Here is a 21,952-nt window from a genome sequence, read left to right as displayed (position 1 = left end):
TGTAATCTATCTAATATGTAATAATTATATCACTGTCTGAAAAAAAAGGGAAAAGGGAACATTAGAAAATTGGCAAGTCAGATTAAGGAATCTTTTGGTTAAATGAAACACAAGGGTATGTGAAGTAAAGCATCTGTAAATTCTTATCTATAAAGTTCAACACTTCAGAATTACTGGTATGCCATATTGATATTCTAAATGGATGTATTATGCAGCAAAATCACATCGTCGAAATTTAACTTAATAAAGCATACAGTAATAATTTTACTAACAAAACATACTGTAGTTTTTTTGGAATAAATATTTAAAAAATTAAGATTTAAATTTTGAACATTCGTAAATTGAAAAAGTTATAAGAATTCTCAAATATGGACATCGTAAGAATTGGAATCATGGTTGAAAATGTCATTCATTCAATGTGATTTGAATTGAAATTTGTCACTGAAATAATTTCTTGAACCATTTGTAGACGCAGGAAAGATTAATTAAAACAGATTATGCAGAGCATGGTACAGACACAAATAAGCCATGAACATGGATAGCTGAATCACACGATTAAAAATGTTAAACAAAGAATTGAAAAAATGAAATGTTTTGCTGATATTCAATAGCAGACATTCTCAATTGTTATAAATTAAACACTGTTAAATTTAACTGTAAATATTCCAGAAAAGAAGCACACTTTTCTTTCCTAAATCGGCATCCATAGCGTTGGGTTCGAAAATCAGTTGGAATACAAAGTTCTGGAGCTAACAGATGGTAGTTGACAAAAACAAAATTCTTTAATGTCAAAATACAATATTAATCCACAAAAACCTAGTGACCATGATATCACCTAAATAATTTTATCATGAATACCCCTAAAACAAGCGAGTCTGACGTGTCTGTAATGTTTACAAATTTCATATCTGGCGAGTCAAAATCTGGCGGTTGAGCATAAAGAGCAAAAATAAAGCTAATTATAGTAAATATAAAATTGAGTTCAAGTAATGGTTGGCTCTGGTGCTTCATCTAACGTAGGAGTACCGCTACGCTGCCGATCTCTGTTCCCCTGTGGAACTTCTGCATCAGTAGACATTGTCAATTTCATTTGCTGTGGTTGTTGTTGTTCACTGGACATTGGTGTCGAGCTAATCCCTGGTGCAACAACTTGAGACGGACCCGGAGCTGCAGTGGGAAATCCTCCTCGAGCAACATTTTCTTCGTTCGTTTCCATTTTAACGTTGGTGAATCCACGTTTTTGGAACAGCTCGAGTGCTTTCGTTCTTTCCTCTTGTTCTTGAAGCATTTTTGCCGCCTTTTTTACCTGTTCATCGATTAGTTTTGTTTTAGCTTCACTCTGTTCTTTTTCTTTCTGGATTCTATCATATTCTTCGGCCATCTTTTGTTGTTCTTCTCTGGCTTGCTGTTCAGCAACGGTGAGAGCAAGTTCCGCAGTTTGTTGTTGAATAGTCAAAGTTACAGCTTTTTCCAGTTCAATTCGAGTTGGTTTCCGTTCTAACAACGCCAGCACGTCTTTATTGACGTGAAGTTTTTGTTGCGGAGTAAAGCGTTCTACGTATTGCAACATAGGTTCCCGTAATTCCGGCGCGGAATCGAAAACAGAAGATAATTGCACGGAAGGAAGCTGTAGTAACACTTGAAACGACTGGGGTTTCATACGCTGACAACATCTTATGAATCCATCCCATACTTTTTCTTGTTCCCAAACCTTTTTTAAAATTAATCTTTGAAGAACATTCATAACAAAACCTGATAAACGTGGATAAGTGATCAAGGACTGAATTACCGTTCTCATTAACAGAGTCGGAATTTCTGCTTGCTCCACCAAGTGGTTGATAACAGTAACCAAAACTTCCGATGTGTAAACTGCTTTTTCAGCAAAACATAAACTTGTAGCTTTTATTACACTTTTCACATCAGCAGTATTTGAATCCATATTATGAAGTGCGATCAGTAACTCCACAGGTGACAGAGAACTCACAGATGGTTCGGATTGTTGTCCTCTATTGACTCCAAGCAATCGATTAAATACTCCTTTCACCACCGGAGGATTCAATCGAACAAGCTTCGGAAGAGCTTTTAAAACTTCATTCTTTTCGAGACCGTTCAAGACTGGTATAAGGAAACGTACATCAGGGACGCGTTTTGCATACAAGTCTGTGACACGCTGCACCAGTTCTACAGTTGGGTGGGTCTTGTCTGTAAGTATATGCAACATTCTAGTAACAAGAGTCTCCGCACCTTTTGGACATCCTTCAACGAGGCGCAATAATTGTGGCGATTCCATTCCCATTTGGCTCACAGGTTTATCAAGGATTCGTAAGACAACTCGTTTCACATCTGCGCTTGTTTTTACATAAACTTCGGCAAGTGTTTCGATTAAATTATGATCCAACGGTAGCAAAGCGAGAAATAACGTCATGCATTGTTTCATTTGGGTTTCCGTCCATGTTGATTTAGCATCTACCGGTGTTCCCTCTGGGACTAGGGTCAAAGGTGGTGCGGAGTTTGATAAATATTCAAGATGAGTGACAGCATATGTTCGGATGAAATCCTGTAATTCAATTTGTAGGAAAATTGATTTTATACATTCAACAGCTTCGGTTTGGGTACTTTCATTTTTACTGACGCAAAGATCAAGTAATAAACGAAGAAACTGCATTTTTCTCGTTATTCTGTAATGCAATAAGTCCTTAACAAGTTTAATTCCCGATTGTGATCTTTTTTCATCTTCGCAATACAAACGGACTTGTTTTATCGCCCCATCAGTTAACAAAGGTGCCTGCATTACCAATTTATTGAAAAGACTGTCTCGTGTTTCTGGTTTTTCTCTGAATCCTTGTAAAAGTCCTGTCAGACAGGCATCGTAATTTTCTTGTGCAGATTTGTCATTCGAGCCACGACTGTTTTCTAAATATATATTGAATTCTTCATACAACCATGCAAATGCAAGGGAAGAACGATTCCTAATATCTTCTAAAATAAACATTGCTAAAGCTCTATGAAGATCTCCACCAAACTGTGCCACAAGACTGGTTAAAATTTTTGACCATTGGGCATGAACTCCAGCAGCGTTAGCAGCTTGTTCTGATCTCAAGACTCTCAAAACTGCATTTTTGATGATTTTATCTTTTGTGTCTAAATCGAGAGGGGTAGTGATACTTTCTAATCGAAAACCCTGGATTCTGCGAGGCAAACCACGGTTCGGTACGACTGTCTGAGATGATATCATTGCTTCGATATTTTTCTTCGATTTATCTTGAGCAGTGTCTTCTTGAACTGGTGTTGGTTTTGTTGTTCCTCCTATAACAGTTTGAATTTGTAATTTCTGTTTTCCTTCTTCTTCTAACTTCTTTTCTCTCTTTTTTGCGTCTTCTTCCGCCGCCATTTCAGCAGCTTTTTGCACTCCAGATCCGACACCCATGGCTGTCATTTGTATAGAAAGTAATCTCGCTAAATGACTGATCTGATCCTCTGTGCCCGCGGATTCAATAGGGGTGTATGAAGCTTGAAACGCGTCTGGCATTTTATCGGGCAACATAACCATGCTCAATAATACTAAATTAGCGACATTTTCTGGTGATAATAAAGGGACTAACTGTTTAGCTGTGATATCAATAGCAACACTGTGTTGATTGACCACAGGTTCTGATGGGACAGGGGCAGGTGCTGAGCTCGTAGAAGGTCCTATTTCAACATCATCATCATATTCGTTCACCTCTTTTTTCATTTTTTTATTTCCACTCCCCTCTCCTTTATCTTCATCCGGGCTACGTTTTCGCGAGCTACCGGCACTTTGGCGTTGTGACAATTTCGGCATATTTTTTGCTATCTCAGATGATGTCGTACCCAAGTCATAAAGTAGATTGGTAATTTGTGGATGATATTGTGTTGATGAAAAAAGCCGTAACATGTTCATTAGTTGCATTTTCAAATGTTTTCTCACGCTCGCGACTTGAGTTTTTGCCAGTGTTGGTGGTAAATTTGCATGTAATGCTTCAAATGCTTGTACTACCGTTCCCATAAATTGTGGTCTTTGCTTTGCGATGGCTGATAAGGTTCCCATGGCTGCCATAAGATTAACGCTCGATATAGCAGGATTAGCAATAAAACCCAACAATTTCTGAAGAGCTTTTTCTCCGTCTGCTTTTAGTTCATCCCGTTTTAGTAATGCGTGGTTTAATGGAATCTCATCAATAGAAGACGCAGGTTCTGTTTTCTTAGGTACCTCTGATCCTCGCTGTATCTCTGACAAAATCAAGATCACTTTTTCAACGAATTTGACAGTTTGGGTTCGGACTCCGTCATTGACAGAATCCAGTAATTCGTAAATATGATCTCGAATATTGCATGTCACTTTCCAACAAGCTTTATGACTGTCAGAGATGAAACTACCCTTTGTTAACCAATAGATCACAATTCTAAATAACTGTGTCATAGACTGAATGAGTTTTTTAGTGACATTCGCATTGGTATCAGCGAGTAATAAATTTAAATTCGCCATTACTTTCATGAGAAGTTCATTATCTTTTTTGCACGCCTCTTCCATGAATCCGACAACAAATTTTCTAACGTCATGCGACCTATCAGCTTGGAATGCTAGAACTTCATCAGTAAAACTATCCAGTAATGCTGGTTCTTTATTCACAATTAATTCCTGAACTTGTTTGAGTTTGTTAACTTTGTCAGGGTCCGTTGAGGCCATAGAAGCCTGATTTAACAGATCAATTACTCTTTCTGATGTTGACTGATGAGAAGATGCTGACTCATCATCTTGGTCTTTGGAATTTGATGACCTTTGCGATTTTGTACCAGTTTTTTTGGGTTTCCCCATATTGGTGATGGGAATAAATTAATATTAGGTCAAATATATGGATGTTAGGTAACGGATCTGAAATGTGAATGGTTTGATTAGTATCATTATACAGTACAGCACACCTTACAGATTGAGAGACATTGTCTCGTCCCAAAGAATCCCATAAACAAGGGAAAGGACGTCTGGACATTGTCACCTCTAATAATAGGTGAAAATATAGTAAAATGAAGCTGCACAAAAAACTACGAAGTAGCTAGAAAACGTCATCATTGAGTTCCTCAGGAAAATATAATCCGATTTACTAAAAGAAAATTTTTTTTTCACCATGACATTTTAGAGTTTTTAGCAAATAATGGGAATTTAGATCATGTGACGGCCAGGAATAATGTAGATTATTATCGAGACAAGCATGGCCCAATAAGATGCATCTGCCGTTGAGCACGATGCCCCTCGTTTCTGAGACACATAGAAGTGTTTATTTTATTGAACCAACGGGACATTCTTGGAATTTGGAAAGTGTGCCCTACTGTAATAACCATACATACATAACTACAAATTTCAACAAAACAATATGTCAAAAATATATGTTATATATTTCACTTCCGAAGTCTATGTAAACTATCAGCTGACTATTCGCATAACTAATCTTAAAAATAATAATTGAGCATGGTACTACTGTTTGGCGTTATTTAAGCAGTTACAGTGTTTATTCCGCAAAATCCGCCAAAAAAATATCACTCACTACTGCACTACGATGCCACAGTAATGTAATAAGGCCATCCGAGGTATACTACAGTACTAACTGTCATCCAAGACGCACAGACAATCAATCGAAATCGAGCAAGCTGTTTTACTCGGCGTAACGATCCCGATATGTGAGAGATCGCTAGCGTTAGTGAGTTCGTTATCGTTAAACAAAATAATATCATTTTTTTTACATTCAATAAATGTGCATGATAAGGGGGACTCAAATGTAATAATACACAAGTTTCATAATCAATTAAATTGTTTCTGCCAGTTATTTTCACGATAATCAGGAAACATAGCCTACCTGCATACGGTAATCATATACCTAGGCCTACGGTATTGTTTTACAAATGGACAATTCATGAACAAATGTGATACTAATTCTGTTTCTATAACACACAAGTCATTTCCAGCAATAAATCTAATTCTAGATACACTATCTGACTTTTGAGGGAAAAATATTCCACATTAATTCATAATTTCCGTAAAAATTTTTTTTTATAGTTCCTTGGTGTGGATTGATCAATTTTTGAAGAATAAATAAAATAATAAATACCTTTAAATAACGATAAATAAATAATAGGCAATTGAAATTCAGATATTTTTATAAACGCCTCAATTATGAAAAAAAAATGGCGCCGACCGAACTGAAACCGACTGCATTCTACGACCTACATAAACCTTTGCCACAATCACTCAAATATTTGAAATCAATGCAGATACGGTGGATAATAGAGCGCATGCATTACTTTTTTTAAATCAAAATTCCTTTATTAACAATAATTTCACACTTGGAAATAACATTTTTTGTTTTATTCGTACAAGATGTGTTTTAAAAATATATATTGATGTATTAATGATCATAAAATCTGGCAACACTCGAACGAAGAAAATAAATTGCTGACGTCTGACATCTCGCGGTTGTAACTAGGTCAACTGGTCTCCGTACATGATTTATGATCAAAACAAGCAACTAAAGTTTTCTAATTGTGTTAGATTCATATGAGTTTGATATAAAAAAAAAATGTGATATATTGGTCTAAAAATTTAAATGATTCAGATAAAAATTTTCAATTTTTCATTTCAAGTTCTTGATTGGTTTGGTCTGCTCTTTTCATTCTTGACTTTTCCTCGTTTATGTCCATTAATTTATTTATCGATATGCAGATTTTTTGTGGATGACATCTCGATGGTGTTTGCAGCCTAAACAAAGCTTTGAAAGCTGAATCATAGGCTCATAGCTGTGACGCTTGACGAATGGTGATGTCATTTTCAGAGATCACAAGATTCAAAGGGAAATCCCCTTTTTAAGACTCATTTTACATGCAGGTGAATTACCGGGAAATGATATAGCGGGCTTTAGGCCACGTATATCGGGCAGAAGTAGGCGCAATAAAACCCGATGAATGGGTAATTTGGCAGTAACTTGGTATATCGGGGTGACAGTATATTTTTCAAACTATAAAGCCATGGCACAGCAAGTAATTCGACCGTCAGCACCTCCAGCCTTTGACGAAATACTCAACGAAATCAGATCATGCCATGCTAAATCAGTGTCTCTAGCTTCGCAGGCTTTGGCACAAGATGATGCAAACAACAACGCAGACGCTATGGCACTCTATCTTCAGGCTTTGAGACATAGTGAGAATGGTTTGAGACACAATATCCACGATTTTGAACAATCCAGTGCAGGATGGGAACAAGCCAGGCAGATGCAAGAACAGATCATATCAACCATAGCTAATATAAGACAGAGAATTTATCATTTACAATCTTTTGATGAACCAGTTAATCACGATGTTCCACAGCCCGAAAGCCCGCCTTCATATTCTCTACACGACCCACTTTCATCTCAGTCTGGTCCCCAATTCCACGATAGTGACATTATGGCCGATCCACTTTTATCTATAGAGAGTGGCGCACAAATATATTTTGTCTCAGCAGAGAGCCAAGTAGAATCAATGCCTCCGTCTTACCCAGCATCCTTACAAATTGTATTATTGAAGGAAGATTCTGTAACACCAGGAGGACCTCAAGCTATACTTCAAGTCGGAGACTGGGTGTATCCACTCGCAAATAACCAGATGCCGGTTTTGAAATCTGCGAACGGTGCCTATATGTTCCCCAAGTGCACAGAAGATGGAATTCAAGAAGGGTACGCAATAGGGGTCGTAATTTCGAGCAATGTGTCGAGAGAGTATGTGGAAATGTTCGAGAATATTCTTCAAACTTATGCTGCTTTTCAAATTGAAAATCCAGACGAAGGATTTGTTGATTTATCAGAATTTATAGGAGCATTTTCAGAAGCGGATGATTACATTCCGCCAAGCATGAGTGACCGCATGGCAGCATCGGTAACAAATGGAGCGACCGCTTTGTCCCAACATGTCCGAAATGGGACAGACTATGCTACCAATTTAGTTGAAAGCAGTGCAAACAATATTAAAGCAAAGTTGACCCCAGCAGAAGGGAAAGTAACGGTCAATCCATATATCAAAAGAGGCCTTGAATATACATACAATGCAGCTGATACCACAGTCCGGGTAAAAAATTGGTTGATTCAGTGGTTATGTTCGGTCACAACTTCAGTTGGTCAACAAGTTGCCCCATATTTCACGAAGGCAATAGAAGATAGCCCAGAAAATACGAGCACTAATGTGTACGGTGCGATAAAAGTGGTGAAATCGGGGCTTGCAGGATTCGGTAAAATCTGGACAGAACTGGAAAAAGCCGGCTCAACTATTGCCCAAGCCGTTACCACAGCAACAGTTAAGAATATGGAATATAAATATGGACCAGATGCAGCGGAAGCCACAAATCTAGCCATGGGGGCCGCAGTGAATCTTGGAGCTACGGCATTTGCACTTGATAACTTGGGCACTAAGGTTATAGCTGATATAGCAGCGAGTTGCGATGAACAAAGAGTTGAATATAAATCTGCAAATGAAACGGTTTCTTTTCATAACAGTTTTAAAGATGATCAGCAACCAGACAGTTTCAGAAATATCTGATATGCTCAAGTGTTTGTTTCTGTTCAATCACATTTATCAGGGTAAATTGATGTCGGCCTAGCACATCACAATAATGTCCTCAATTCTCAATATTTTATCTATATTTCAAGTTTACCCAAAACATTCGATAAATTGATAAGCCGCAATGAAATCTTCAAAATGTAGAAGCTTACTCTACAATTATTCTGAATCAAAGAGCAAACCCAAACAGAGAATTGTGTATTCTAGGGTTTGGAATGTATTTACGGCCTTGCTCAAGAAGTTATTGCTACTAAGCCAATTTATAAACTACGCTCCGCTATATCAACCTTAGCAGTCGGTTTAACCACGATCTTGCCTTACCAGATGATTAATCAGTTCCGAAGAGGTTCCATTTTCGTCAGTTACAGTAAAGTATGAAATATAATGGCTATTATATCCTTTTTGCACTTATATATATATATATGGGTGTTACTGCAATTATTTTTTTTATAAAATCTTATCTGTATTGTTTTGCAATTGCAACATAAAGACTGTTGAAATTAAACCCTATTATAATTAGCAATCTCTTCAAATAAATACTTTATACTTATGTTATAAATGAAACGTTATTGGGGAATGAGCCAACCTTCAAATCAAATATTTAAAGAGACATTTCACCGAGTCACTCCGAATCTCTGGCTCATTATCAATGGGGTCGTATATGGGTACTCCTGTAGTGTGTGTATTGGGTTAGGCCATAATTTTATTCAGATTTTCCTTAGTAAACATACCCCATAGCTTTCAGTACCTACACACAACTTGATGTAAACTTCATATTGGTATGTACACACACTTCTGGAGCGCCCATATATGTGACATAATGCCCTATTTCAGATTTGTAAGTTTTCAAAATAAATATTTATCTGATAACTGTTCTTGTGTTTGAAAAAATATATCATGATTGAGATTTTTTTGTAATTTATTTAATAGCAGAAGTGGTAGAATTAAAAGGCGAATAATGTTTTTCGAATACCGGAGGGGAAAAGATGAATTCATTTATTTGCTCATTTTGGAATATCAATCTCTTATATTTACTGAGACAAGAGCGATTGAATGCCTGAAACCTAGCTTTGAGCAAAATTGTAAAATAAATAATAGCAGATAAAAATAGGTTAAAAAACTACACATAACCTATGCACAGCTTTGGTACATCAGCAGTTCTATCATTAGTAGCCTACTCTTCCTAATTTTATATTTAGGGCCAGAAACCTAACTTTGAGCAAACTTGAACAAAAATAATAGCACATAAGACACTAATTCAAATTTAGCCGCTGGCAGTCATCTTTAACAGATAATGTGTACAAATGTACGAGGGCAGAATACATGCTCAAGGTGCGACCACTTTTTTGGAATTCTACCACAAATAATGACCACCACAGGGCCCTAGAAATCAAGAGCTCCATGACGCCCGGATCCACTTTTGATACCAAGCTGCATTGAATAATTCACCAGTCTTCATTACAACCATTTTCTCATTTAAGTTTTTACTGTCTTTGGTTTCCCACCAGTTCTTTTATTGAATTTCTTATTCCCTCTTTGATTTTTGCCACCTTTTCTTTGGCCCTTCGGTTTATCGCTCTCACGACTGAAATTGAAATGAATGGTGTCATAAGATCAGAGTGGATAAACAAATGCCAGCCCACCAGCAGGGTTTAATAATCATTGAATAGAGCAAAGATGTGCACAGTTGAACCAGAGGTACTTTGATAAATTATACTTTCATATAACCGAATTAAATACAAAGTAATGTCACAACCAACCCCCATTGTGCAGTTCTTGTTGAGCATGTTTTTACCGCTTTTACCTTTAACCACCACCAACAATTTTAAGTCAAAGATAGGAGTGTCAGCAAGCGAAACATTCATATTTTTTCCTGTTTGTTTTAACCTAAATTTTGCCACTTTATTAATTGCTCACATTACTTCCCGTTGACAAGATCTTGATGGATTTATGTTCACCTTCAATTTTATATATTTTGAACATCCCTTGCGAACCGTCGGTGTCAGGCAAAAACTTCCACAATGGCTCACATAAGAGACAACTATGGAGGAGTAGGTATAAGGCCAAATTAAAATAACACTTTTTTGAAACCTGCGAACTCAAAATTAGACTGCATATGAATAAAGTAAGCAAAAATAAAACAAAATTCACCTTTTATTTTCCTCATGAATAATCTTATTTGCAGCTTTTTCTTTATTTAACTTAGGTTGATTACTCGTTAACTGACTCAAAATCTTGAGTTGTCTGCTTTTTTCTGTTTCAAGACTTCCCACAACTGGATCGAACTAAAAAAAAGATATAGAAATAAATTCGAATTTACTGTCTTTATAATGGATGTTTCCCCCTTGACTCCAGAAATAAATGTCTGTGCGAACAACGTGTCTGAGCGGATGCAAAAATTGACTATGACAAATATGACTATATCACTTTTCTGTGACCCACCTCAAAATGGTTGTGAACCGAACAGTTAGAAAATTGATGAAGTCCGCATTAAAATAGATTATAGTCAATTCTATACTTAATATAAAATTACTCACCTTTCTCTTTTTGCCCATATTCCGCTGTGGTTTCTCATTTTTCTGAAGTAGAAAATAAACATGTATTATTCCACTTTCTTCTGTAAAAACAGTCTTCTCACTCACAAAGAATCCACCAAGTAAATAATCGGTGCTCCCGAAGTATGCGAACCAAGATGGCGGACATCGGAACGTAACATGGGTAACAGGTTAGGGTTAGGCGATAATTTTTTTCCAATTTTCCTTATTTTAGTCCTATAATCAGTTCGAAGACTAGCCAAGAGCCTCCCGTAGTATTTATACCTAAAATTATGGCCTAACCCTAACCTAGTACACATATTACATTCCGATGTCCGCCATCTTGGTTCGCATACTTAGAGAGCCCCAAATAATCAATAACATTGCAATTGCAAGTCACTCAAATAAGTTACCAATGAAATGCTAGCAGTTGCAACAAGCTCAAATATATGTCAAAATTCATATCACTTTAAAACTTATTCCACATAAATAATTCGATAACATTAAAATTGTAGCAATTTATTTTTGAAAGCCATGAAGTGAAGTTTGGGTTATGGGAGTATTCTGGGTTATTATTAATGTTGAATTTAAGAATTTACTATGAAATATATACCACATGAACTTTGATATTCGATTTATTCTTGGACATTCCAAATAAGTCACCAATGAAAAGCTAGCGGTTAAAACAAACTCAACTATATGTTAAAAGTCATATCGCTTTGAAAATTACTCTATATCCTAGCTAACTTTCATTTCATCTCATTTTCTTTTGTCATTAATATAATGTATTTATTATATTTATATATATATATAGGGTGTCCATGAAGCCTTAAAATATTTTTAAAATCGCAAAGGGAATTCATCGATACCATAATATTGTTTTGGCTGTCACAGATGTATTGAATGAAGTAAAAATACTTGAACAATCACTGATTAAAAAAAACACAAAACTTGGTTAAGATATATTGAGAACGGACTTCATAACAAAATTGAAATTATAAAGGGATGCTATGGACACCTTGTATATTATATTTATCATTGCTCATAAATAGCATGTGTACCTATGTGAGGATATCCAGAAGCCGCTATCAGTCTTGTAAAGTGACTCACACTTAACAGTGATCAAGTCCATGCATCTGAAACAGGCATTTGGTTAACTACTACTATATGTGACTGCGACATGGACCCCTGACCAGGGGTGACCCACGGTCTTCCATATGATTAGGCCGCTTTATCATTTTTTTTTCTCCCATGACAAATACAGAAATCTTATTAACGACCAATTACTGTATTATTTTTTTTCCCGTTTTGACTTAAATTTATAATTCAGTGTGCAGTCTCTCTCGTCGCAGTCAATACAATACTTTTGCTTGATTATACTAAATATAAAGAATATGTATATACTTACTATTTTATCTTCAAATCTTCCCAAAGAAGCTGTTGATCTTTTAGCAACATGAAATTGAGATTCAAGCTAAAAAACAAAATATTTGTTCACAATAACCTTCCGCAGCATACTCAGACTGTCCAAATAATTGAAATACTCATTTCAATGCAATTAATGCAATTCAAATAATTTCAAAGATTTTCTCTATTTTTGCAAATCATGGTTCAAGTAAGATATCCTGGTGGAGTTCTGGCAAATAAGTTTCTGAGAAATAAATATATTTAATATTCAAAATGGTAATGCATTCCGACAGAAAATTCTAGGATATAAACTATTTGAATATGGACCACTTTACTTATCTGTGGCAATAAGGACTATGAAACCAAATTTGACTGTTTAGCACAGCTTTTCCAAGTTCGAGGCGCAAAACTGATTTTACTTTTCACTTTACAAAAAAACTCCACGACCTTCCTAGTTTCATTACTTTATAAGGTTATTTCACAAGCTGTTCTCAAATTGTTAAGTATGAATTGTTTGAACATAATGGGATATGAAATCTACCAATAAAAACACCATTATAAATTCCAGTGAATTGATAAACAGGCAGGCCAGGTGTGCTAAAAGCCCGCAGAAGAGGGCCACAAGCCATAAATGATTGGAACCACTGGTTTAACATATTTTTAATGATATTAAGGCTAGAGCCATACATCCAAGACAAAAAAGAATTTAAATTTAATGTAGTCAGAGATATCAGGTTTTTGACTTCTAATGGTACTAATTAAAATTATAATTCTCTATAGAAACTGAAACACCATCAAGTCTATTCTCAACAAACGAGCATTCAAAGCCACAGTTTTTCTTTCAAAACGTGGTTTCCTCAAAGAAGCCAGACCAAATAATCGTCAGTCAGGAGTTTGAACTCCACAACCCAGGTGGCAAAAAAGATACCCCACCTCTTTGGTAGACTGTTTTTTGCCTGTGACTGCTCCAGCACCAGGCATTGGTCTTCCTGTTCTCTTAGCAATATTACGCAATCTTTGTAGTTCATTCTTTGCAACCCTCTCTTTCTTTGCTTTTGATCTCTTTTCAAACTGATCTTCATATGGATCTAGAGTGCCGAAGAAATAAAGTTTCGATTAACTGTAAGTTGGCGTTACACGGGGGGATGGATCTTCAGTGATGAGTTTGCACCTTGGCTTCACAATTGTTATTAAGTAAATAACTCATTTTCCCCTTTTGCGAACAAATTCATCTTGCGATTACCATTTTTATATGACTGCTATTCGCTGTTCAAATATGGTTTTCTGAAGACATCTTACTTCGGTCTGATGCAAAGTCACCGAAACATGGTGTACGATAGTGTACAACTATATTCTTGATTTGAAGTGTAAAATGGCACCATTTCGATCATCTAACTGATAAATGTCTTAGAGGCCATGGTTTTCCATATGTGAAACATTTTCAGTATCCCTTAGTATCATTTAAGTATCAAGTATCATTTACCAAAGCAAATCGCAACTTTACAATCAGCATGAATAATAAACAGGATAAAAGCATTATTACAGGAATCGTTCGGGAATACCGAACATTCAAAGGTTTTCTAGTTTTATTCTCACCTGCGTTACTTGGAACTTCGAGAACCCATTCCTTTGATTCATCATTTGCTCTCTTGTAACCAAATCTTGGTTTCCAATCCTGTGGAAAAAAATTTATTCTATTTTTTTTCAGTTCATACCTTCACTCTTAAGACTTAATACTAGCAGAAGATATAGCAAAGCCAGACTTTGAATGGCCAACTGTAACGATTTGTTAAAACTTGACCAATCTCTTCCATTACGGCTGTAGCTAAAACAAAGACCAACTATTATAAACAGATTAGACGAAGCTTAGAGATGGACAAAACTTACACGATTTTATATTGTATGGGTAACAAGTTGTCTTGCTAATGTAAACCCCAGTTGAAGTAAGCAATATCAGCCAGAATAAGATGAGAGAGTGCCCGGCAGTGTGGTGCAATGTGCTAAGCATTAGGAAGACGCTTGCCACCGCACCTCTGCCTGCATGGGTTCCATATGAGGATAGTAATGTGCGAGAGGATTGCTGGACACCTCACCACCGTAGGACGGTTCATGTAACCGCTGGTCGGTTACAGCTTCCTCCACCATCAAGTCCATGCTTCCGTAAACAAAGTGCTGGCTAACTAATCCCTCAATCTGACATAGACTGGTAACTAGATGAGAAGCCGTGGTACATCATATGATTAAGCCGTCTTATAGACTCTCTCTCCCAGGATAAATATGTAAATCATATAGGCTACAGTTTTGAAACTAGAAGTTTTATCCATGACCATGTGAGTAAGGTTTACTAATAATTTATCCAAAACTATTATGATCTTACAGCTTACATAAATAACTTACTTTGGCGGTTTCATCCCAAACCATTGCACCTCTTTTCCTATTTTGAATTCCCTGTTAATTGAAACATAATAAATATTATTGTTTTTAAATTAAACTCAATATTACCTATTCATTAATTACATGTAAACAAAGAAAAATATCTTATTCAAATATGAGTGTATTTCATATACCAGTTTTGAAAATACTTTATAAAGTAACAGAATAGTATATTATCAAGTTTTTCTATGGCCTAAATAAATTACCGGTAATTGTTTTCTGTTTTTATATTTTTATAATATTCACCCAATACCAGGTCATAGTCTGAAGCAGGGGTTCTCAAACTTTTGGTGTTATGAAGCCCGTGAAGAGATATTATTCACAGAGCTTCACAATGAATTTATAAAATAAAAACCAAAAAACACATTGTTAGTTTGTTACACACCAATTAATGTTCCTGGGTAAATTAAAATCACTTTTTTAATGACTCAGATGTATTTATTGCTTTTCTTGGACAGTTACAAAATTAGCCAAGTCAGTATTCTAAGGAGTAAACAAATAGCTCACAGAGCCCCTAGGTTTCTCCCGCGGACTCAATATGGGGCACTTTGAGAACCTATGGTCTGGAAGCATAAAGAATTCTTTCTACAACTGTGTTGCATAAACTATAATTATTTACCTTCAACTGCGCATACTGTTGCCATTTAGTCAGAGGTTTTGGTTTTGGAATCTAAAAATAAGAAGTAAATATTAGAAAAGAAATAAAATATGAAATTGCCACTTTATTAAATTGTAAACATTCGTTAATATTTTACCTTCTTTTCTCTTGGTAATACCGTTGTACAATCAGGCAACTGAAAAAAACAATATAAACACTCAATAAAACTTGATTATACTTGATAATGATGAAAAAAATTCAGTTTTTTTACAGAAGATTAGCTCTCAAAGTACAACAACAATAAGTAGGAACATTATTATTGATGAAAGGGTGGCTAGTTTGCTCAAGGCAAAGTCTCTTATCCAAGGCAGGGCTGGGGAGCCGGAGCTGGAGTCGGAGCCTGGAGCCATGGAGCCGTTACATTTTGATGGAGCCGGAGTTGGAGCCAAGCTTTTCATAACAGATGGAGCTGGAGCCGGAGCTGGAGCTACCAAAAATTTAGTGGCTCCAGCTCCTAAATATCTCATTTTTTGGTTTCCAAATTTATAATTTTTTTCTGATAGCGTTACAAATGATAAAATCTTTTCTTTTCAGCTTATAATTCATTTTAAAAATTTTAGTTCTTAATATTTTTCAAAAAGTTTCCAGTTATTCTGTATGTTTGAAAGTTTAGTATCAAAACTTGAAGCGGTTCACTTTTATCAAAATTTTGATTCTCATTTCCACTAAGCTGCAATTTTTCATGATTGCGGTCAAGCTCAAAAACCCTAATGGCCAGGGATTTTCGAAGTAGTGATTTTGGAATTTCCATGTAACATATTATGATTTTTTCGTGGCGTTGAATATCCAATCCATTTCAAATGTCTTCAATTCTGTTCAACGTATCTCGAGATTGAGTCGTTTTACGACAAAAGAAAGGTTTAACTACTCTAAAATGCTCCGCAGCAGTCACCTGGCATAAAAATGTATGGCAAAGTGCCCCATTATATCTTGTTTTGATCCATAACATAGCATGTTCTGGAGAAAGGTCTCATCAATTTCCGTTGTTATTTTTTGAATATATAAAAAGTATATCGCGAGTAAGATCGATTGCGTTTAGATTTATTGACTGTATGGTGACTGTATAAGTCAACCGGTAAATAATATGTCGTAGGCAAAAAAAATAATGAGATTAACAAGGCATTTTTTTTAGCTGTTGGGAGTCTCCTAGAACAAAGTTTATAGTGTTTTTCTGTTTTCCGTTTCATTTTAGTATCTTATAATAACTCTCCAATGTGGAAATTCGGCTTGCGAATTGATTTTTGCAAATTTATCTTTAACATCTCATTGATGATAATTATGAAAACGCCTCGATTCTAGAACCAACTTTTGGCCTGATTTGGGAGAGGGGGACGGCATCTAATTGGGTGACGATGGTAATTTCCATTATTTTGGGTCTGCTTATTCAATTTGGACCATAAAATACTGCCTCCCCGTCAGGCCAGTTTAAATTATCATGAGTTGAAGGGCTATTGTCGTTACTATCACATGTGCGTTGCATTTCGTGAAAAGCGTCAATTGTTTTAGTCGCCATAAACATTAGGCCATAACATCTTTTATTTCAGTGTTTATTTTTCCCTTAATCACAATTTCTCGAGACATATGTTTTGTGTCGCGCACCATATTTGTGAGAACACGAGTTATTACATAATCATCGGTGATGAAATTCTAAGATAAATAAAGAAGTCAATACGCAAACCAAATTTTCCTGATTAAAAAGCACATTATAAAATACTAAAAATAAAACAGAAAACACCATAAGTTTTGCTTTAGAATGGCCCACGACAGATTTTATTTGGCCGGCATGATTGCCAGTTATGTTGAAAACAATTAAATTAAAATAAAAAGACAGTAATTATGGGTTAAATATTATGTGGTAGAAAAAGTCATTATGAGCTATTTTTCCGAATTCGCAAACGCTGCGACCATTCCAGAAGCCGATTTTCCTTCCCGTCTTATTGTGGGGTTATATGTAAAACCCTTCTATGCTGGGTAGACCGATTCGCCCGGAAATACAGCATATAATAACTCTCAGTGGATTCACAAGTTACATGCAGGAACAAAAAGGAATTATCATGACACCGACTTGAAGGGTGTTTACAGCCTAAATAACATGTCACACTTAGAAAACAATTAGCAAAATGCGTTATTGGGCTGCACTACTGATAATGGCTATGGAGCCGGAGCTGGAGCCAGCTCCGGCAAAAAAAAAATGAAGCTCCGGAGCCGGAGTTGGAGCTAAAGTTTGAATAGACTGCGACTCCGGAGCTGGAGCCGGAGTCATCATGATTTCGAACCAGCTCCCCAGCCCTGATCCAAGGGTGTGCAACATTGCAACATTTTTTGTTAGTGGGCCATATTACCAACTTCATCATCTAGCCAGGCCACACAATGAGAAGAGCATGCGGCTATCGCTCAGCCTTACAGTAATAAAAGTACCAGGCAAAATGGCGAAAGATCTAACGCAGAAAAAAAAAATTATGTATTTTTGTCCATGTGAGCGACTTTTCAAAAAATAAAACGTCGTATAAGAAATTCATGCTTGAAGGGGGAAAATCTGAGTGTTGACATGGGCCACACAAAGAGGCTTGGCGGCCCGGGTTGTGGCCCACGGGCTGCCTGTTGCACACTCCTGCTCTAGTATAAAGTGTGCTAAAAAGAAGTTTTAAGAGCTTTATACAAGGTTATCTCTGCAATTATTAATAGATGACAGTTGAAAAAACTTGAAACAATTCAAGTTATCCCTGTCAGAAAAATAACTAAGTGGAAACTCTACAAAGCAGAAGTTTTTACATACAAAATGATCATTGACAAGCGGACAATGGCTTTATTAATACAAATGACTAATAGCCATAACTGATATTGGCATCCTTATCAGTGATGAGATGGAAAAATTGTAACAACCAGTATGTACCTAACTTGTGAAAACGTACTATGACCGTAACAAACCGTACAGTTATTAACTAAGTTAAACGGGACTCCCCATGACATAATTTTATTCCAACAACAGGAGCGCAAATGCCATTAAATGTTTAACAACCAAAACTAGGTAGCCTACCGGTGCGTTTCGGCTGCAGCTCACCACTGATCCTTATGCAAACATAATCAAAATTCAATTGATCTGAGTTTGAATTGCAACCTGTTTACAGCCCTGTTCTGAGCAAAACGTCTCATTTGATTTTCAAACAAGATTGTAAACTCAAGGTTAGATTTAAATTAATCATGAGAGTATAGTGCATCTAGAAGTGTGTGTACCAATATGGAGGTAACTAATTTTGTTTGCCTACTTTACATCAAGTTGTGTAAAGGGACTGAAACCTATGGGCAGGGGGTATATCTACTTGTCTCACACGGACAGTCCTGAACTCGTAAAAGAACTAAAATAAGAAAAATCAGAATAAAATTATGGCCTAACCCTAACCTGGTACACATGCTACGGGAATGCCCATAACAAATAATTATTTTTTACATTATACCTTGGCAACTATGGCTTCTTGTACTCGTTCAACTGGTAACTGTAAAACAAAAATAGCAATTATTAATTTTACAACATTATCAATGAAGCACTAATGTTGCCATTTATCCTTCATTGATATTCAGGTTAAAAGACGAGATTGAAACTTTTTACACTACAGATTAAAGATGACCATAAAAGAATCAAATTCTGATATGTCAGAACCCAAATCACATTACTAAGAGTCCGATTTTATATCACCAGGACCAGACTCCACAACAGTGATTTCTTTTCTCAATAAAATCAATAGGATAGGGGAGGATTTATATATTTATAACACAGCTTAATCATATGGTGAACCACACCCTTCCGTCCGGTTACCAGTCCATGTCGGGTATGGGAATAGTTTAGTTAGTCAGTTATTCGTTTTCGGATGCATGGACTTGATTACCCAATTCAAAATCATTCAAGTATAATAATTATTTAGTATTGCCAATTCTCTGTTGCAAATATTAAAACAAAAACAACTTTCTCACTTTCCATATTTCATTAAATAGCAATTGTGTGTTGTCTCTTGTTAGTTTCTTGATGTAGTCTTCTGAATTTTGCCTGAAAAAAATGATTGAAAACTGATAATTTGTATGACTACAAAAACTAGGCACACATTCAGTAAACACCGTTCCCTTATATGGCCAGTTGATGCGAACGGAATGTGCGATTATGCAAAGGACCAGTGCCAAGGGAGCTGATTAGAATTGGGAAACACTAAAAAGTGGCGGCTTGTAAACATGGCTCAAAAATTTTATATGAAAATGATGCTGGGGTTGTTTAGAGCCAAATAGCATTCTAAACCAATTTATTTTAATTAAGTTGAGCAGGTGGGTCTGGTATAGTACAAGGGATTAGTTCAACAATTTTTGCATATGTAATTCCTACCCCCCATTTGACTACGTCATCCAAAAATTATGTCACCATGATGACTTCACTGTAACACGTTAAGACACGGAAAAATACACGAACAGTTATTCCCACCGTGTAGATGCTTACCCTAAACCGAGAAAGCTTTGTCGTCGGGTAGTGTTGGGAATAAAATATGCAAAAATAGTTATTCCACGTCCACTAGAAGTACTAAAGAGGCACTAAACTACACTAGACCCAAGGTCATTTTGCGAGATTTATTATGCTGACGATTCCATTTTGTTTATTGTACAAAAGATCAATTCATGATGCAAATTTGACAAGTTACTGAGCTAGCAAATGGTATAAAAATGCAACTATCCTCAAAAAGAGAAAAACGTGCAACTTAGACAGTAAATTCCTGGAATGAGATTGAGTAATTCCATAACTATAATCTGCTTGGCAATACATTTTTCATAAAAGTTCATCTCTACTGTTCACTCCCATTTATAAAATCTATCAATTCGGCAGTGGCAAACGTTATAAATTTATTAATATGGTGTGGCAAGTAATTTTTATTTATTTTTTTAAATTACCCGTATGTAATTTATAACTTCTGTATGGTTGTGAGTGTGGGTGCGTGTGAGCGTGTGTGAAATATTCCCATTATTTTAGGTAAGTGAACACGTACCACTTTTTCTTGGCAAAACCTTCCATCTTGTATACATTCTGTACGTTTTAAACCTTATCTAAGGTTTTGTTTGCTCTCCTGATTTCATAATCATCATTTTTTTTACCAATCATTTTATTGTTATGCTGATTATGGAGTCGAAATAAACGTATACTTAAATAGATAGGTATGTAGTTTATCAGTTATTTGTAAGTATAAGTTTAATATAACTTGATTATACCAGTACAAGAAAAATCTGGTATTGAGAATCAACAGCAAAAAAAGTAAAGAAACAAAATTGTTCTTCCATATACTGTTTACTTTAAAACTTGTTCACTAATACAGCAGTATAATATTAGATGTATCTTACTTGAAAGCTTGTGAATCCAGTAAATTGGAGTCCGTTGCAATAAGATTTCCCAGGTCGAATTCGAGGTCAATATCTTTCTCAACAGTGATAGATTTTAATTTTTCTTTCTCCTCTTCAGTTATATTTTTTAATAGTTGTGACGCATCCGCAGCAACTTCCTCCATTTTGTGTAAAATTGAATCACAAAATGACGAAAAAACGGCGAAATTTAGCAAGACAGATATTAAAACTTTGTCGATTTAGGGAAGGGTTACCAGATTGGAGTAAATCACATTTGACATCCTTGCAAAATTTTTACTAAAAGTAACATTATAAATTTTTGATAAGTTTCCAAAATTAAAAAAAAAAAAATACAATTATGGAAACATCAATTTTATGCAAGTCTGTTGGGGATTTGTTACTTAATTGCAAATTTAAAAAATTTAAATTTCTGTATATCTGACAACTATCAAAATTACATGCTACAATTATGACCACCGATGCGTATCTTTTGTCCGACAATTAGTTTTACTTTTAACAGATTTTTTACAAATTTTTACGTTCTAATTGTACAGTTTTCGCAATACTTCATTTTTTTCGATAACTAGAAAGTTAAAAAAATGGGTTTAAATAGTTTTAAAATTTTGCACCACAAAACAAATTTTATGGCTCTTTCATAAATACCCATGGGCGTCATCTCGCGGATGTGGTTTATGCCAAAATTTTGTCTCTTCGTTCTCATTTCGTGAGAGTTGCTCGCTTTGCAACGCCGCACTTGCTAATCTGTTTGCTAGCGGCTTGGTCGATGGCTTGGTGCATCTCGTCACGACCTGTTTTTGAAAGTTATATAATTTTTAGAGAACACGTTTTCGTTACTAGATTTTAAATTAGGGTTGAGAAGTTTATATTGCAATTCATCAGAATGCTATGCTCGCAGTGCTAAGCTTGAGTGTTCACTGGTTTAGTGGATTTG

The 21,952-nt window shown here is 35.8% G+C and overlaps 3 protein-coding genes across 3 annotated transcripts; 1 reads left to right on the top strand and 2 right to left on the bottom strand.

Annotated features, from left to right (window-relative positions):
- Positions 1–35: 35 nt before the first annotated feature.
- Positions 36–4,893, bottom strand: LOC120341398 (symplekin-like). The gene has a single exon (XM_039409896.2). It carries the CDS (start codon positions 4,835–4,837, stop codon positions 983–985), a length of 3,855 nt encoding a protein of 1,284 aa, XP_039265830.2. The 5' UTR covers positions 4,838–4,893; the 3' UTR covers positions 36–982.
- A 1,904-nt stretch (positions 4,894–6,797) lies between these two features.
- Positions 6,798–9,505, top strand: LOC120340755 (spartin-like). The gene has a single exon (XM_039409111.2). The coding sequence runs from the start codon at positions 6,973–6,975 to the stop codon at positions 8,575–8,577; it is 1,605 nt and encodes a 534-aa protein (XP_039265045.2). The 5' UTR covers positions 6,798–6,972; the 3' UTR covers positions 8,578–9,505.
- Positions 9,506–9,583: 78 nt separating this feature from the next.
- On the bottom strand, positions 9,584–21,300 carry LOC120340756 (ribosome biogenesis regulatory protein homolog). Its single transcript, XM_039409112.2, has 12 exons — positions 21,001–21,300; positions 19,600–19,672; positions 19,086–19,124; positions 15,728–15,766; positions 15,592–15,642; positions 14,937–14,987; positions 14,136–14,214; positions 13,473–13,627; positions 12,541–12,606; positions 11,136–11,177; positions 10,750–10,883; positions 9,584–10,183 (listed from the first exon to the last, which is right to left on the bottom strand). The coding sequence occupies exons 1-12, from the start codon at positions 21,162–21,164 to the stop codon at positions 10,075–10,077; spliced, it is 1,002 nt and encodes a 333-aa protein (XP_039265046.1). The 5' UTR covers positions 21,165–21,300; the 3' UTR covers positions 9,584–10,074.
- Positions 21,301–21,952: the final 652 nt, after the last annotated feature.

Source organism: Styela clava, chromosome 14 (assembly GCF_964204865.1).
Source record: "Styela clava chromosome 14, kaStyClav1.hap1.2, whole genome shotgun sequence".
Taxonomy (NCBI): domain Eukaryota; kingdom Metazoa; phylum Chordata; class Ascidiacea; order Stolidobranchia; family Styelidae; genus Styela; species Styela clava.
The sequence above is the reverse complement of the archived record's forward strand: the minus strand, read 5'-3'. Positions and strand labels throughout refer to the sequence as shown.

What these genes read in the sequence shown, in the direction of transcription:
- LOC120341398 (XM_039409896.2), bottom strand. Translation starts at nt 4,837, where the DNA reads ATGGGGAAACCCAAAAAAACTGGTACAAAATCGCAAAGGTCATCAAAT.
- LOC120340755 (XM_039409111.2), top strand. Translation starts at nt 6,973, where the DNA reads ATGGGTAATTTGGCAGTAACTTGGTATATCGGGGTGACAGTATATTTT.
- LOC120340756 (XM_039409112.2), bottom strand. Translation starts at nt 21,164, where the DNA reads ATGGAGGAAGTTGCTGCGGATGCGTCACAACTATTAAAAAATATAACT. An exon ending in TATTACCAAGAGAAAAGAAG is followed by an intron (nt 15,643 to 15,727) that starts GTAAAATATTAA and finishes TCTTATTTTTAG; the next exon opens with ATTCCAAAACCAAAACCTCT. An exon ending in AACAGTATGCGCAGTTGAAG is followed by an intron (nt 14,988 to 15,591) that starts GTAAATAATTAT and finishes TTCAATTAACAG; the next exon opens with GGAATTCAAAATAGGAAAAG.